This window comes from Dermacentor albipictus, chromosome 4 (assembly GCF_038994185.2).
Source record: "Dermacentor albipictus isolate Rhodes 1998 colony chromosome 4, USDA_Dalb.pri_finalv2, whole genome shotgun sequence".
NCBI lineage: Eukaryota > Metazoa > Arthropoda > Arachnida > Ixodida > Ixodidae > Dermacentor > Dermacentor albipictus.
In genome coordinates this window covers 177,863,825-177,882,410 of record NC_091824.1, presented here as the reverse complement: position 1 = coordinate 177,882,410, position 18,586 = coordinate 177,863,825, and the positions used below count along the sequence as shown (strand labels likewise).

Genomic DNA, 18,586 nt, shown 5'->3' with positions numbered 1-18,586 from the left:
TTCTGTTGGGGCTATTGAAAAACACGGAAAAAAAAAACAGAGGCACATTTTTGGCCACAGCAAGTCCACATTGATTGCAAAGCCTGTAGAAAAAGACGAATAAACGGGGCAGGCGGGCACTGCAAAGAGAAGAAGTTGGAGCAATAAGTAGCTTTTTGTCTGGTTTCTTCACGTCTCGTTATTTTTATACAAAGCCAATGCTGAAGGTAAGATTTGTGGCAGTGAAATTCTCAACATTCCATTTTTCCTGCCCGCGGGGTTTTGAGGCCCAGCCCTATTTTCGTTATCGTCAGCACTACTCGTCTTCTTCATTTGCTCTGGATTTCTTGCGCTAGTTCTCATCAGTAAGTGGCCAGCGCTTTGGTGGAATGTGCCTGCCATGAACTCTTCTATGCAGAAAAACTTTGGGATGCAAAAAATCACTACAAAATAGGAGCAAATGCTGCTGCTCAGTGTTTAGTCGAAAGAGATAATGCACAACAGACAGTTGTATCTCGGGGTTAGAATTTGTATTCTCGGTGAGCTTTGTGTCATCCTGTGCACCCATGGCAGTGGTTTTCCACAATACCAGTCTCCCAAGTTACATCCTCCCGACTGTTGGAGAAATCTATCCTCGGCCCATGGCCTGACACTGCAACTTCAATGCGTGCAACTAAAGTGTTGAAGTTCCTGCAGGACACCAAGCTAGACGAGCAGCTCTAGCAAGGCAACTGTCTTGTATACATAAGCACTTACCACTTCTCTTATCATCATCACCCATCCCAGTACTTTCACTCCCCTTCCCTTTTCCCCAGTGCGGAGTAGCAGACTATAGTCGGATACAACTTTAGAAAAAAGGGGGCGTTTACTCCTCGGAGGCGGTGGCACACGAGCGTCCACCAATGGGAGCGCACTCTGGACTAACATCATGAGCCGGATGGCCGATGACTCTGCCGATGGAGAAGATGGCCGCTCCCGCTTCGAACTGGGTGTTGGAATCTCGGCGCTGACACCCGTTATTGCAAAAGCACCGCTGGCACGAGTTGTTGCAAATGGGTCGCAAGCCCCAAGGGTAGCGTTGGCCTGGCGGCCTGGGGCACAACTGGAAGCATCCGAAGGTCCTGGCAAAGCATGAGTTGACTGCTAACAGAACAACTTGTTTATTCTAGCATCGCAAAAGAGCGGCCGGTCAGGTCGACCGAAGTGGAGAGACGGGAGAGCACGTTACTCAACAGAAGAAATCGGAGCCTCTCTCCTGGCGTCCTGGGGCAGCTGCTTTTATACTCTCGGAGTTGAGGGCAAGAGGGAACGTCACGGGACGAGGCCATGTGACAGCAGGGCACGGACAAGCTGAGAGACATGTTGAGACGAGTGTAGTGACGCATCAGCCGGGCCGGCGCCGGTCAGACCTCCTCGCTTCACACTTGGGGAGCTCCTCTCCCCGGCTGCCGCGCTTTGACAAGCGTGGGCACACACACACACACGAAGACACGTGGCACTGAAACATGCCTGGACGCGTTTGGCGGGGAGGCGTTGCGGCAGCTCCGAACGGGCCAAAATGTCCGCCGCTTTGAACCAAGCCCCGGCGTCCGTTGCATCCGCGCCGGCTATACCGCGCGTCGTAGGCGAAACGTAACATGGGCGAGGTCGCGTCCGCTGGGTGCTTCAGCCCCTCATCAGAGTGAATTCCAGAACTGTTTGCGATGATCTATCATGCCGGAAATATTACTGCGAGCTTAAGATGCGCCATTTGTGCCACGTGCGTTTATTCTGAGCCGTGATCTGGTGAAGGAACGTTGCAGCAAGAATCGCTGGCGCTGCGCTAAGCTTTGCCTGAAAACAGGATCCTGCAGCGACCGCTACGAACACACATCCTGCGTGCTTGTTCCATGTTGTTTTATTTCACTCCCAAGTAAAGTTACGACGAGAAAAGTTTTCCAAAGACTGGTGCCTACTGTTAGCGGCGGATGTTTTTGTGTACTGTGTCGCTGCATTTTTCGTCGGACGGGGGGAAATGATGGAGCAAAACCATTCTCAGGAGAAATCAGAAAAGTGTGCGCGCATGAAACAAACCTACGAGTATCTCAACAGAAAATATTTGCAGAAGAAGCCAGGCACGTACCCAGGATTTTTTTCGGGGGGGGCCCACCACCTCCATCATCATCATCATCATCATCATCATCATCATCATCCTGTCCACTGCAGGACGAAGGCCTCTCCCTGCGGTCTCCATTTACCCCTGTCCTGCGCCAACCGATTCCAACTAGCGCCCGCGAATTTCCTAATTTCATCGCTCCACTTAGTGTTTTGTCGTCCTCGATTGCGTTTTCCTTCTCTTGGTACCCATTCTGTAACCCTAATCCTCCAACGGTTATCTAACCGGCGCATTACATGACCTGCGCAGCTACATTTTTTCCTCTTGATGTCAATTAGAATATCGTCTATACCCGTTCGCTCTCTGATCCAAACGGCTCTCTTTCTCTCTCTTAACGTTATGCCTAGCAATCTTCGTTCGATCGCCTTTTGCGCGGTCCTTAACTCATTCTGAAGTCTCTGCCCCATATGTCAGCACTGGCAAAATTCACTGATTGCACACCTTACTTTTCAATAATAATGGTAAGCTTCCAGTCAGGAGCTGGCAATGTCTGCCGTATGCGATCTAACCTATTTTTATTCTTCTGTAAATTTCCTTCTCATGATCAGGGTTCCCTGTGATTAATTGACCTAGGTAAACGTACTCCTTCACAGTCTCTAGTGGCCGACTGGCGATCCTGATCTCTTGTTCCTTTGCCCGGCAATTTATCATTATCGTCATCTTCTGCATATTAGTATTTAACCCCACTCTTACCCTCTCTCTGTTGAGGTCTCCAATCACTTGTTGTAACTCGTCTGCATTGTTGTTGAATAGAACAATGTCATCGGCAAACCGAAGGTTGCTGAGATATTTGCCGTCGATCTTTACTCCTAAGCCTTCCCAGTTTAATAGCTTGAATTCTTCTAAGCACGCAGTGAATAGCTTTGGAGAAATTGTGTCTCCCTGTCTGACCCATTTCCCTATAGGTACCTCACTGCTTTTCTTGTGTAGAATTAAGGTAGCTGTAGAACCTCTGTATATATTCTTACGCGAAGGACGAGTCAGTAAGACGAGAAACTATTTACAGATTATATTTACAACAACGGTTGCAGCGCTGACCGTTTAGATTCACAGCGTGAGCCCAGTTCGTTCTCCCCCCTCTTTTCTGGAGTGATGGCGCCCACGCACCTCATTCAAACAAACAAATACCACACGCATGTAGCAACATTTTTCAAGCTTTTTACGTAAGCGTTCTGTAGTCCTTGATTACGTAGTGCCTCTAGACTGCTGGTATCTCTACTGAATCAAATGCATTTTCGTAATCTATATAAGCCACATAGAGAGGCTTATTGTACTCTGCAGATTTCACGATAACCTGATTGATGACATGGATGTGATCCATTGTAAGGTATCTCTTCCAGAAGCCAGCCTGTTCCCTTGGTTGACAAAATCCTGCGTTGCCCTTATTCTACTGGCGATTATTTTGGCAAATATCTTATATAATACCGGGAGCAAGCTAATGGTCCTAATATTTTTCAATTCTTTAGAGTCTCCTTTTTTGTGGATTAGTATAATGTCTGCATTCTTCCAGTTTTCTGGGACCATTGCAGTCAATATACACTTCGTATAAAGAGCCGCCAGTTTTCCAAGCATTATGTCTCCTCCATCTTGGATTAAATGGACTGTTATTCCACCTTCTCCTCCCGCTCTTCATCGTTTCATGTCTTGCAGGGCCCTTCTGACCTCATCGCTAGTTATAGGAGAGTTTCTGTATCCTGTTCATTACTGTTTCTAAGTGAGGTATCGTGATTCTTCTGGGTACTGTATGCAAGTCAGCTTAGAATTTTTCCGCTGCTTTTACTGTATCTTCGAGATTGTTTATGATATTATCCTTTTTATCTTTTAGTGCATACATCATGGTTTGTCCTATGCCAGGTTTCTTTTTTACTGATTTCAGGCTGCCTTCATTTTTTTACGGCTTCTTCAGTCTTTCTCATGTTATAGTTTCGAATATCAGTTATTTTCGCCTTGTGGATCAGTTTTGACAGTTCCGCGAATTGCGTAACGCTGTGCGGCCACCAGTCCCATACAACCGCGTAGAGCGCAGGACTCTGCGATTCTAGACGTACTGCGCTCACCGAGAAAGGTTAGAAAAACACCCACATAAGCACAGCAGAGAAGTGGCTACGTGAGGCGGTTCGACCGATAACTGTAGAAGCGTCATTCAAAGCAAGTAATTATTCTCCACTTCCGGCGGCGTTTCCTCTACTTCCTTTTTAAATAAAAAGATGTTGATCCATAAATATTCTCATAAACAACGGTTAACACATTTGGTTGTTGCGTTGGCTCTCTCCCTTAGTAGATCACCTAATTTCTCAACTCCTTGCGATTTTTGTTTCCCGTTGCCAATTTTGCACGAAAAGTGCTTAACAATTAGGGAAAAACAGACGAGGTAACGGGCGACAGTCATCTTGCTTATGGGTATAAGGGTTATTGCAGGGTTTCATGATGGACGCTCTTTCACATTATTTTATTTCCCACCTTATCTAACCCATATCACGTGTATATGGTTCCGGGCATCTGCCAGCGTCGCGGCGAGCCGTAACTCAAGGAAATAATGAAGCAAAGGGAAAAGTTAAACGCAATGGGCGTTTTCTCCGGCCGCAACTCGTTCCATGAGAGTATACAGACCAGCTGAGTAACAGCCGCATCCCTCTCCTGGTCCCAGGATCAGCCTAAACAAAGAAGGTTAAACTAACAAAAGCAACAGCTATGCGCGTGACGGTTGAATAGATGATGACAACTGAACGCATCTCGAGTTAATCTCGCGGGTGCGGAATCTATGAGAAAACTGCCCTTCACATTACAAGAGATGCCGATAACTACCGCCATCTAAAAGGAGTGAAAAAGGCAGCATAAGGCTGACCGATGAACAGCTGCCAAGTCTCAACATTAATCTGGCGGCGCTTTAGGAATGTGTGAGGAGTGGTGGCGTGGGTGGGGAGGGGGCCGGGGGGGGGGGGTTATGCCACTTGATTTCGGGGGGGGCCCGGGCCCCCCCGGGCCCCCCCCTGGGTACGTGCCTGGAAGAAGCCTTCTACGCAAAGATTTGTCGCCGTCAACTTAGCGTGAACGATCATTGTCAGCAGTCAGATAGGCGAGCATCTAGCGACGGTGTTCGAGCGTTGTGTAGCACCGTCGATTGAGTGCTGTCCACCAGTGCTCACTGCACGCGCAAGCCCTAGAGTGCGTGCTGTGAAAACACAAAACCAAAAAATATAAATTTTATGCTATTTAAAACCAAGAGTACTTATTTAAAACGATGATTGAAGCATTTTTGTACCTTCCTGCCTCAACCGTATTCTCGCCCCAGGTTTGTAATGGTTGCGATAAATGCATTGTTCTATATAAGTACTTTTTCAATAGCAACTGATTCATTTGAAGCTTGGAAAACTAGTAGTAGACGCGCCGTGTACATGTGAACAAGCGCAAAAGCCTTGCAGAGCTGCTCTTTCTACTTTTGTCACTTGCAATGAAGCTACAGAGTAGACAACGGGCGGCGTTGTTGAAGGCACGGGGTTATTTTTCTTTCGGGCTATCTTTCGGGAGCCATGACACCCATGGCTCCCACTTCAGCATGAGTTCTTGTGATGGCTACACTCTTACTCGCATTGATCGCCAGTAACTATTGTAATTATCTACTCACCCGAGAGGTTAGTTATGAGCGCATAGCCCATCCCATTTTCTGAGATTTCTGAGATTCCCATTTTCTGATTCGGGCTCCCGTAGGCCTAACGAGACACATCCGCATAGCAACAGCAAGATGTTTGCTAATGGATCGTCTTGGCTTGGATACGTTTGGCACGAGGCACCAGATGGCGCCCTGTTTTATAACGTCTTCTTTACGTGTGCATTTCTGTAGGGTGAACTGAAAGACTTGAAAGGATGCGCACTGTAACGTCCCGCAAAGGTGCTTACATTTAACCTACGTAAGGCGACAGATGCTGTTCTATAACTCTCTATCATTTTTTTGTTAGTATTTGAGGATGACATTATTAAAAAGAACAGTGATGTTGCAAATTCGGGTAGAAGTATTGGCATGGCTTCTGAGGTAGTACAGGAAGCATGATTTTTCTATGTTCATGGTGAATTTTGCAGGGCGTGCCCAGCCGGACATAACGCCACCTGTTGTCGGTGTATGTCTGTGTAGACATACCAGGTGGCAAGGGGAGATTTAGATGTTTATTAATAATAATAATATTCCAACCTAGAGGACTTATTGGTGAGCCCATAGGACTACTAGTAAATGATAGTTTGGTGTTTGAGGAAATAATTTTTAAGTGGTAGCAAAGTTTTTTAGAGTACTTATGAGATCTGAAAAACTGTTCCACTGCAGGATGAAAAAGGTTGCCGAAGACACCTTTGAAGTCAAGAGACGAGTGAATGAAGTAGCTTTTTTTTTCTTTATATTTGCTGAGTGTTTTATGGAGCACGTGTGAGGTGAGGTGCACACTCTTCCTATGTGTGAAAACAAATTGTTTAGGATGAAGCAAATTATCAGAGTGCAGGAAATATCTGCGAAAATTGAAAAGCTGTTAAAGAATTTGGCCAGAAATACAATTCATTAGACTAGGCCAGAACACGTGTGAGAATGGGTGTTACTCAAGGTTGTTCGGGCTCCTCAATGGTGAAAGGCATGTTGTTAGTTGGTGGTCAGCCATTAATTGCTGGCACCGAGTGTGAAAATCATCATCAGTGAATCTGGAGACGTTTGTGTGGTTAACAACTTAGTGGAATGTAAAACACTTGTTCTGAAACCACCGTCTGGAAGTGGAAAGATGGAAGTTGTTACATGGTGTGCTTTTTCCAAATCAGATTTGGAATGGGAGACCAAATATATTTTGCCGTCTAAACATTGTGCAAAGCTACTTGAAAGCCAATGTTTTAGTGCTGAAGAGGGCTGTGAATTTCATTTGGCAGCAAGGTTCCAAACCAAGGTACTGTTCGTAACGCTGCTACACATACCTAGTTTTAACGCGATAGCGTTAAGGAGCTCGTGTCACAGAAAATCCGGTGTCGTTGGCGTCGGGTGTCGGCGTCCGCGGCGTTGACCGTGAGCGATAAATCACGGCAGGCACTTCATAAATAAAAAGCAACTTCCAAGATGGGCTGGGTGGGAATCGAACCAGGGTCTCCGGAGTGTGAGACGGACACGCTACCACTCAGCCACGAGTTTGATGCTTCCAAGCGGTACAAACGCGCCTCTAGTGAATGCGGTGTTGCCTTCGAAACGAGCCGTGGAAAGTTATACTGCAGTGTATATCGGTAATTATGAACGTGTAACTTATAGAAGTCGCAATTACACGAGTAGCGAAGTGCGTTTCCGCTGCATTTCTTCTGCGCTTTCCGCACACGCAGAGCCATCTTGCGGCAAACACAGAAGACCCCCTCCTCTCCATGTAGGGCGCTGCCTCGACAGATGGCGCGCCACGCGCGCATTGGAGCTGTGGAAGGACCGGTGCGAGGGGGGTCGTTGCCCGGACTCTCTCTCCCCTGACAACGCTTCGCCTTGCTCCCTCCGCAGAATCAAGCGTCCTTCCTTTCTTTAGATCACTATCTGTCTATCTCTCTGCCCGTGCCGATCACGACGTTTGGCCGGCGTGCATCATTTCCCCCTCCGAGATACCGAGTTCTTTGGTTCGTTCCGCTTGCTCAGGCGCACGTTTCGTTGCTGCGCCGAACGCCGCGTTGCTCGACCATATGGCTCCACGCTCAGCGCGTCCGATGCGGGGTGCCTCGTAAGTGATGGCTGCCCTGTAGCCCATTGTCTTGCACCCCTTGGCGGGTCGACGGGAGCGCTGTCGCGTTCCACTCTTGAAGGCGAAGCTTAAGCGTCCTCCAATTTTTAATGCACAACTTGCTGTAGTCAATTGAATGCAGGAGGAATGCCTTGTCTTGGTTTGGTTTGGTCTTTGCACCTGCACAAGTTGCATATGTCCTGCAAAATTATATATATATATATATATATATATAATATGTTTAGCTTCCTTGTTTATACTTCACATTTGTAATGTTTATACATCATTCCCGTTTAAACTCATTCACAAACTGAAGGACAGGAAGAGAAAGGTCTCAAATTCATTAAAAAAAGTGAGCTCCCGAACACACTTGCCGAATTTCGCCACCCTTTGTTAGAACTTATGCACTACGCACTGAAATGCTTGGGCCATCAGTTAATAGCGTACAAAGACAAGAAGATTTTGAATGGCAATACTGTATTTAATCTTAGGGGTCATGTTTGCAATGATTTGGCATGAATCAAAATGCAAAATGTGCCATATTTCAGTGACCAGGAACAGGCTTGCTTACTGCCTAATTTTTGTCTTGTGATGTTGCCAAACAGGAGCACCTAATGGAAAGACCAGTGTTGTCTACCCACTTTAAATGAGTTCAATGTTGGACTAGTTGGTATTTTGACATGAGAGCCATCTTGAAATGTTGTGCAACTAGTGTAAACAGTGCGCCTGTGTTTTTGTTATTTTTTATTTAGGAAACACTGCATTCATTAAAAACCAGGCAGAAGGGGAGGGAAACAGATAATCAATTATACACACATCAGAAACAATAATTAATTATACAAGAATATCCAATGGGCGATCAATAAAAGAAAATGAAGGGGAATAGACAGCAAAATAACGAAAGCCAATGTCTACACACACACACACACACACAAAAATATACATATATGCATACATATATATATTCACATATGTATACATGCATGTACAAATCACTTTGATTATACAGCCACATTCAGTAATTACAATCTGAACAATTATCCCTGCAGATTATACAAAAAGAAGTAAGATATTTTGAAAGGAGCACAGTAAATAGTGTAAGTAGTACACAAAAGCTCGGGCTCATTCAGTGTTCATACCGAGCAAAGCTTTGTCAATGTCATCAGCACAAACGACATCTGATGGCAAATTGTTCCACTGAACAATTGTTCAAGGAAAAAAAGAATATTTGAATATGTTTGTCCGAGCAGTGTATGGGAGCAGGTTAAGCACATGACAATGCCTGGATGCGCGTCGTAAAAACGGCTGTACATAGGTCTGTGCAGGTATCTTTACCGTCCTATTATAAACAGAACGCAAAAATTTAAGGCGCACGATTGTCTGGCGATTTTCAAGCACAGGATGTTATTTTCCTTCACTAACTTGATTGGAGAATTTGTTGATAGAAACTTTCAAAAAAAATAAAACGTACAGCGCGTCTCTGAATCATCTCAATTTTTTTATGTCTTTTTTGTTGAAAGGGTCCCAAACCACTGATGCATATTCTAGATTTGGTAAAATGTACGTTTCATGTGCGAGCATTTTCAATTCGGGAGGTGTTATTTTCAACTTGCGTCTCGGGAAACCAAGTTTTCGCGAAGTGGATGTGCAGACATTTGTCATATGCATGGACCATGAAAGCGTGTTAGTAATGGTCACTCCTAGGTATGTATATTAATTTACTTCATGTACTTTGTTCTCTGAACGCGGTAAGTAAATGCGAATGGTTGTTTTCTCTTCATCACGCGTAGTAAGACCGTTTTATCGGGGTTTAATACCATTGACGACCGGGTGCACCATTCACTAACTTTTGTTAGGGCGAAATCCAAGTCAATCTGATCTTGTTGACAAAGTTACTTTCTTATATAGAACACAGTTGTCAGAAAACAATCTGATATTAATATTAGAATCAACCATATCTACTAAGTCATTGATATATATTAGGAAAAGAATCAGCCCTAGTAAACTTCCTTGTGGAACCCCAGAAGATACTGGTAATATGTTAGAAGCGTGTCCCCTTACACCAACGAACTGTGCACGATTTGAAAGATAAGCATCTATCCAATTTATGATGAAAGATGGAAGATCAGGGTTTTGGAGCTTCAGGAGAAGTTTTACATGAGAGATATGATCAAACGCCTTGCTAATGTCCAAAAAAAGTAAATCTACCTGACCTGAGGAATCAAACGTCAATGCGATATTGTGGACTGTTACTACGAGCTGCGTGCAGGTTGTTAACTGTTTTCGAAAGCCATGTTGAGCTAAAGACAACAGGTTATTACTTTCAAGGAAATCAGTAATAAAATGAGCAATAATGTGTCCTAGTACCTTGCAGCACGCTGACGTCAGAGAAATTGGGTGGTAGTTTTCTTTCAGCAGGTGATCTCCTTTCTTGTGCACAGCTAACAACTCTGGCGAGTGCCAATCATCTGGTAAGGTCGCCGTTTTGATTGATTCACAGAAAATAGTAGTTCAAATATGTGATACTGGTTATGCATGTAGGCGCAGGAAAGAGTTCGGAATTCCGTCAGGGCCCCCAGAATATTTAGCTTTTATGTTCAGTAACAGAGAAAACACACCCTCAAAGGTTATGAAATCTGGATCTAGCGAGGATGGAACAAGATCAGGATTTATATCATCCTTTGAAGAAAACACAGAATAAAAGTAGTTGTTCATTACGTTTAATAGTTCTGTTACGTCTGTAACTGTTATGTTGTTGTGTTTTTAATTTTTCTAAATGCGAAGCTTTATTTCCCAGATAGCACCAACATTTTTCCAGATTACTCTTTCAGTAACTTGGCGAGGTTTATAAAAAATGTTTATTTCGAGATGCAGATAGTGCGCAAGAAAGTTGAAGTTGTTGAATGAGGTCGGGGTTTCTGCTCAATCTCTTTTGGGCTCTCTTTAGCCTTCGTTTAAATTGTAGAATGTAGCAGGTAATACAAGGGTTTGTTCGTCTCATTTTAATAAGGCGATCAGGAACGAAGGCATCTAAACAGTGCTGTAGAGTGCTCTTAAAAGAAAGCCACAAAGAAGCGGTGTCAGTTTGGGGTAGCTACCACAATACATCAAGAATGGTCAAGTAATATTGCGCAACTAAAAATGACATGGATGTAAAACAAGAAGACACACCAAGTCCATGTCATTTTTTGTTGTGCAGTATTACTTGAGTAATGGATTACCAACTTTCCCGGAATGCTGCTCTCATCAAGAATGGATTTGTCACCAGCTTTTGTCATATCCTTCACCGTTTTTGGAACTCTTTTTGGATGTTGCGTACAATGAACAAATATACAAGTGACTAGTATCAGCTTGTGGTCTGGTACACCCTCTTTAACAGCCACGTCGCATAAAGAAATATCTCTGCTGAGAGATACAAGATCTAATATCGAGCCATGACTGGCAATTACCTGCGTGTTCTCAAGTACAACTTGCTCCAAGTTGCAGGAAAGCATAATGTCAACGAGAGAACTATCAATAAGATGTGAAGCAGACTTTTTCAACCACTTGATGGAAGGTAGGTTAAAGTCACCAGCCATTATGACGTGACGACACTTTAATGACGCCATGTAATCAAAGAGTAGTGGCAGGAACTCTGGAGGGGAAGACAGTGGCCGATAGACAGCGCACAAGACAAACATATGGCCCCAACAATTGAAGTTGAAATTTATTTGCATCATCACAATGCGGGAATGCTCGAGCAAAAAGTGAAAATCAATTCACTTGAGAAGCGCCCGAGCCCCCAATATACAAGGCATAGAGAAAGGGCGACAATTAACGAGGTATTTTAACTGTTTACCATTGCAGGTCAACCTCTAGTGCTATACAATGTAATACAATATGAACAGCTTGACAGTAATTATAAATACATAAAAATACTAACAGCACTGGAAAAAACTGGCTGTGGCTTAGCTAAGGTTAAGCCCAGGATGCGAGGCATACTAGCCTTTATTTTAACGCGACAGCATTAAGGAGCTCGTGTCGCAGAAAAGCTGGTGTCGTCGGCGTCGGCTCAGGCGTGCGGCGCTTCCTCAGGCGCACATTTCGTTGTCGCGCCGAACGCTGCGTTGCTCGACGCTCACCGTGTCCGATGCGGGGCGCGTAGTCGCTGCGCCGTAGCAAAGCCACCTAGAAACAGTCTCTGTAGCACGCCGCAACCTTCGCTTTTTATTCCAACGAGCAGCTCTGTCTCCAGGAGGCATCTCACCTCGTGAGTGTTTAGCAGAGGCAAGCGCAGCTGCTTATATACCGCCGCGACGCCGCGAGCGACGGCGCGAGTTGGAGCCCCGTTTCTCCTCTGTCGTGACGTCATGGTGTCACGTGGTCAGCCTTGAAGGTGACGCCGCGAGCGACGGTGCGAGTTGGAGCCCCGTTTCTCCTCTGTCGTGACGTCATGGTGTCACGTGGTCAGCCTTGAAGGCGACGCCGCGACCGACGGTGCGAGTTGGAGCCCCGTTTCTCCTCTGTCGTGACGTCATGGTGTCACGTGGTGAGCCTTGAAGGCGACGCCGCGAGCGACGGTGCAAGTTGGAGCCCCGTTTCTCCTCTGTCGTGACATCACGGTGTCACGTGGTATTGAAGGCGACACCGCCGCGCCTGAGGAGCTGGGTTGAGCTCTAGTAATATGCTTCGCATAAAAGAGTACTGACATCATGGAATGAAGAACTCTCGTATGTTACGTATGCTGCACATTTCCACATGAATGTCCTGGAAAATTAGTCTGTTCAACAGAACTTCAAGTGCATGACTTAACATTTGCCACCCATGCTCAATACGATAAAATACCACGTGCCAATATTCTTTACTACGGAATGGATATACAATGGTGTTTGTTTTCAGTGATGATATGCTAAGTTTACTTTTAAAAAGGCTTTCGTGGTCATTTATCTGCGCAAGTAAGCCGACGACAAAACTATTTTTGAGTACCATCGCCACCTCTAAACCTCGACTGGTGCGATCGCGTCGAAAGATTTGATATGAAGGGTGGGTTACATTTGCATCACTGATGTCACCGTGTAGCCACGTTTCAGAAACTACGGTTGTGTGGGGATCGCATTTAAAAAGTTGTTCAAGCTGTTCAGTCTTATTTAATAAGCCGCAGGCGTTAAAACTTCACCATCTCAGTTCCCTTAAATTACTATGCGTGTCCAGTCAGGGACTATCACGTGGTTTACAAGCTGCTCGGAAAAGGATGCGCTGATTACTAGTGTCACTCCCATATGTAGAGGTTGTATTAATGCTTAGTTTTTTATTAACAAGGAAAACATGTTTTGCTTGAGATTTATCGGCCTGAGCAGATTCCCATAGAAGGTGTCTTTTACGCAAGGTATACAGGCTCTAATCATTTTGCAAATATATGTTGGTGCCTTTTAGATTTCTAGCATTGCACATGACCATTTCTTTTCCTAGGAAATCTTGGAAGTAAATCATCACTGGTCTGTTGCTTGACTTTTGCCCAAGACGGTGAATTCTTGCAACAGAACGGATAGGTTGGTTTAGCTTCTGTGAAAAAAGCTCATCTACGATTGCACGCTGCAGCGATTTTTCATTTTCTCCTTGTTGTTCTTTAATGCCATAAATAATGACGTTGCATCATCGGCTGCGATCCTCGAGATCTGCCAGCTTACTGTTTTGTTGTTCAGTTACTTGCTTTAAGCTTTGTAGTTCAGTCTGAACTGGTTCAATTTCAGGTTTTTTTTTATAGATTTCTACCTGCACTTGGTTAACTTCTATCCAAGGTTGACGACTGGGCGTGTTGGTATAGCATATTGGAGGTTGGAATGCGCAACAGTTTCACGATACACACAGAGGAGACACACACCACAGAGCGCTACTTGCAACTATCGTTTTATTCCCTTGTCAGTGGAATAAATACAGGAAGATACTCAGGGGGGAGGGCGGTAGCGACAAAACAAACAAGCAAACAAAAACTAAAATAGTTTTGACAAATATTGCCATCTACCAATGCCAAGCCGGCTTTGTCATGCGATCGTGTTTGCTGCACTCATCACAAAAAAACCCGGATACGAAAATTCCCGATTAGCGCTTGAGGAAATCTAATTCCTTTGCACTAAGGGAAACTGAAGGCGTGCTCACGCACATACTACCCAAACGCGCAATCTCCGCAGCTTCGATTATCTCCCGCGTTATTTGGCTGCCATCTTTGCTTACAATCTTACAATTCTTGAATAATGGCCGACATCCGCAATCTCTACAATGTATCCCAAGGTGTCCAGTGACTGTTCTTGAAACGTTATAATCATGTTCCTTTAATCTTTCGTTTAAACATCGTCCAGTCTGACCGATGTACTTTCTGCCGCACTGAAGTGGAATGGAATATACTACTCCCTCAGCGCAGTCGACGAACTTCTTTCTGTGTTGTGTTTCACAACCTCGTTTCTGTGTGGCACCTGGGTTAACCTTTGCACACATGCTCAGCAATTTCTCCGGTGCGGAAAACACCACTTTCACCTCGCATCTTTTACCAATTTTCTTAACTCGGTGCGCGATCGAATGAATGTACGGCATCACCACTATTTTTTGTCGTGTGCTTGGACCGCAAGGCTCCTTCCCAGATAACGGAGCCCTGGTTCCGATTTCCTTGAACAAACATTGTGCCACAGATACTAATAGTTGTGAAGGATAACCTGCCTCTGTGAGCCTGCGCGTTTGCTCCCGAAAGCTGTCAGCAATGCTATGATGGCACGACTTTTGCAACGCGTTTCTGTAGCATGACTTACGTTGGACAACGTTGATACGTGGACAACGTTGATAACAAGAATCAGTCGCTGTTGACAAACCTTGAAAGTATTTTCAGAGAAGAGCTAGAGCCATTGGTGATCACAAGTGAAGAGCCAGATGGTGGAGCAATTAGGTTTCTTGACTTAAAACTAAGTCTGGGCTCCAGTCATTGTTGTTGGCAATATGAACCGCGTGCAAATAAGCCTCTTTTGCCCTTCGAATCTGCGCATTCCAAAATCGTAAAACGAGGCATAGTTAAGTCATGCTACAGAAACGCGTTGCAAAAGTCGTGCCATCATAGCATTGCTGACAGCTTTCGGGAGCAAACGCGCAGGCTCACAGAGGCAGGTTATCCTTCACAACTATTAGTATCTGTGGCACAATGTTTGTTCAAGGAAATCGGAACCAGGGCTCCGTTATCTGGGAAGGAGCCTTGCGGTCCAAGCACACGACAAAAAATAGTGGTGATGCCGTACATTCATTCGATCGCGCAGCGAGTTAAGAAAATTGGTAAAAGATGCGAGGTGAAAGTGGTGTTTTCCGCACCGGAGAAATTGCTGAGCATGTGTGCAAAGGTTAACCCAGGTGCCACACAGAAACGAGGTTGTGAAACACAACACAGAAAGAAGTTCGTCGACTGCGCTGAGGGAGTAGTATATTCCATTCCACTTCAGTGCGGCAGAAAGTACATCGGTCAGACTGGACGATGTTTAAACGAAAGATTAAAGGAACATGATTATAACGTTTCAAGAACAGTCACTGGACACCTTGGGATACATTGTAGAGATTGCGGATGTCGGCCATTATTCAAGAATTGTAAGATTGTAAGCAAAGATGGCAGCCAAATAACGCGGGAGATAATCGAAGCTGCGGAGATTGCGCGTTTGGGTAGTATGTGCGTGAGCACGCCTTCAGTTTCCCTTAGTGCAAAGGAATTAGATTTCCTCAAGCGCTAATCGGGAATTTTCGTATCCGGGTTTTTTTGTGATGAGTGCAGCAAACACGATCGCATGACAAAGCCGGCTTGGCATTGGTAGATGGCAATATTTGTCAAAACTATTTTAGTTTTTGTTTGCTTGTTTGTTTTGTCGCTACCGCCCTCCCCCCTGAGTATCTTCCTGTATTTATTCCACTGACAAGGGAATAAAACGATAGTTGCAAGTAGCGCTCTGTGGTGTGTGTCTCCTCTGTGTGTATCGTGAAACTGTTGCGCATTCCAACCTCCAATAAACTTCTATCCATTTGGTATTTAAGGATGACACAGTTTGCTCTGTAGTTGAAAGATGTTTTCGAATGTCTGCTAGTTCTGACAGGATTGTGGCTTGTCCAGATTGAAGTGATGCAAACATTTCCTCAACAGAGGGACCGGGGTTTAGTTCGATATCACCACAAACAAGCAGTTTACAGACACAAAGACACTCATATGCTACTAATAGACACGTCTGTGGGCATGACACAACTAACGAAGTGAGGTCATCACTCTTAAATGATGAAAAACTAACCTGTGTTATGAACAGGAAACGTTCGGTGAGCGGCACGATGCCTCTGGCCTCGCTGTGCCCACTGGTGAAGAAGTGTTGCTGCAGGTCTTTTAGAGCCGGAATCGATGATGTCGTGCCTTGCTTCTGTTCACATGATGACACCACTAGCGCAGTGAGACTACAGCACAGTTCCCAGTCGGATGCTGATGAGGTACAGGGTAATAAGACGGGATCAGATTCGGTATCACCCATGCAGTGGTTTTGACACGTGATTGCAAGACATGATCCAATGGCGAGGGCAGCCAGCAGCACTTGTGTTATGAACAGGAAATGTTTGGTGAGCGACATGATGCGTCCTGCCTCGCCATACCCACTCATCTTCCTTTCTGTTGTGCCATCCCGTTGTGTGCTATTTCAAGATGGTTGTCTACACACCTTTATATTTCTTCACTTGACACCTGATATGGTTGTTTGCTCTAGAATAAAGAACACAAAGAATATCTTGCAGGTATCCAAGACTAGTGATGCTTTCTTATTTAGCCATGACCAGAAAGAAGTTTGACCGAGGTTGCTTCCATTTGCAGGGCCCTGACATTGGCCTGGATGGGCGTGCCCCAGGAATGCCCGAGCAGTGTGCAGTCATGTGACTGAGCTTGTTCATCAGAGGTCCTGGCTGCCTGTATTTTGTGCAATATTCATTGCAACGCAAGCACCAGTATTTTTGGAGACAGTGCATTCCTCTGCAGCCACTTTGGATGCAGTACTAGCTTTTCTGCATATTCTTTGTGGTGCAGAGTGCTCCAGCTGGTGGTTATATAAGTATGTTCACAAATTTGAAATGCCACTACCACTAGTGATCACTTGCTTGTGACACCTGCAGTTAGTGACTGTGTTTTAGTTCATTCCCATTGCTGCAATGATCAGTGTACATTCAAAGGGAATAAATTTTGTATATGTTGTCTGCAAATACTTTAAGCACTGGAGGGGTACCTGAAAGTACCTCTTCAGCGAGCGTACCTGCATAAGGACAGCAGCAAAGGTTGGAACTTGTATTTGGTGTCATTTCATGTGTTGCTCATACTGGTTGGCTATTTTCCAGCTCATGTAAGATATGCTTCGAACACAAACTGTGCTGATTCACTTTGAACTGTGAGAGAAAAAAAAATGACGGCATCCACCCAAATGCAGAGATGACAGCTTGCATGTTCTAGCACGGGTTGAGGTCATAGGCATATCTGCCAGGAAGGGGGGGGGGGCAGTGAGCACACCTGCCTGTCGCCAGGGGGGGGGGCAGTGAGCACACCTGCCTCCCCCCCCCCTCACCCTCAGAAGTAGGGGGGCACAGTATGCCATTTGACCTCCCACTTTCGAAAGCGGTGACTGTCAGCTGCACACAGGAAAACTCCAACAAAACATCCAGGCCAAGTTGTCTTCCAGAATAAGGTCCCTGAAAGTGTGCTCTATTACAGCGTATTTCCTGCTTTGTCAGCGAGGATTGCCTTTCCGGCCTTGCATATGGGCCTCAGCCGGCCGCACTTAGGAGAGTATGGTTCTTGGTGGTGCAAGACGTATGCACAATGCGCCTTGCACTTCTGCATTGTAAGGAGGCCTGTCATTGGGTAGTCCAAGACAAGTTTTGACTTCCATTGATTGTATCATCCTGTGTTTGTTGGACGTATAACCTAACAATCTATGAAAACACAAAATCTGCTTTGTATTTTATAATTTAACAATCTGTAATCAGTGTTGCCATTTAAGCTATTTTGCCGCTAGGTTTAGCGACTTTCTTGCCTGTTTAGCAACAAACTTCTATTTAGCGACCAGCGACTTTTTTGGCGACTTGAATAAACAATGGGCAACATTTTAGTGACTTATAAGCTAAAAAAAAAAATGGGGTTTTACGTGCCAAAACTACTTTCTGATTGAGGCACGCCGTAGCGGATGACTCCGGAAATTTCGACCACCTGGGGTTTATTAATGTGCACCTAGATCTAAGTACACAGGTGTTTTCGTATTTCGCCCCCATCGAAATGTGGCCACCATGGCCGGGATTTGATCCCGTGACCTCGTGCTCAGCAGCCTAACACCATAGCCACTGAGCAACCACGGCGGCTGACTTATAAGCTAGTAAAGTCGATTGAAAAGTGACCTTCTAAAACGGAGCTCATTATTCAAAAGCTACATGTCGGCAGCCGACAATCGCTGTGTGACGCATAGGCTCCATGACCATGATGAAGTAACGGTTGGCTTCACATTGGCAGTCTTTACTTTGTAATTGCACTTCATAGCACAGTGGTTAATCACAGTGTTCATATTGTGTTGACAAAAGTGTTTTCTTATTCTCTACAAAAAAATTTGAGTGGCTTGAAGCGCTGCCGGTTCTCAAGCATCACTAAATGCACTTGATTGTAGTACATTCGCAAGCGTATTGTCTCCCAAAATCAATTGGAATAAATTTTATGTTCAGATCAACT

At 45.0% G+C, this 18,586-nt stretch overlaps 1 protein-coding gene across 3 annotated transcripts in view; it reads left to right on the top strand.

Moving 5' to 3' along the window:
* Pex19 (peroxin 19) overlaps window positions 1-17,073 on the top strand; it is a 57,316-nt gene extending 40,243 nt beyond the window's left edge. For all 3 annotated transcript variants that reach the window (XM_065440483.1, XM_065440484.1, XM_065440482.1), the window contains one exon: window positions 16,697-17,073. In XM_065440483.1, the coding sequence (XP_065296555.1) occupies window positions 16,697-16,759 (63 nt within the window). In that variant the 3' untranslated portion in view covers window positions 16,760-17,073. The remainder of the gene's footprint in view (window positions 1-16,696) is intronic.
* The last annotated feature ends 1,513 nt before the right edge of the window (window positions 17,074-18,586 follow it).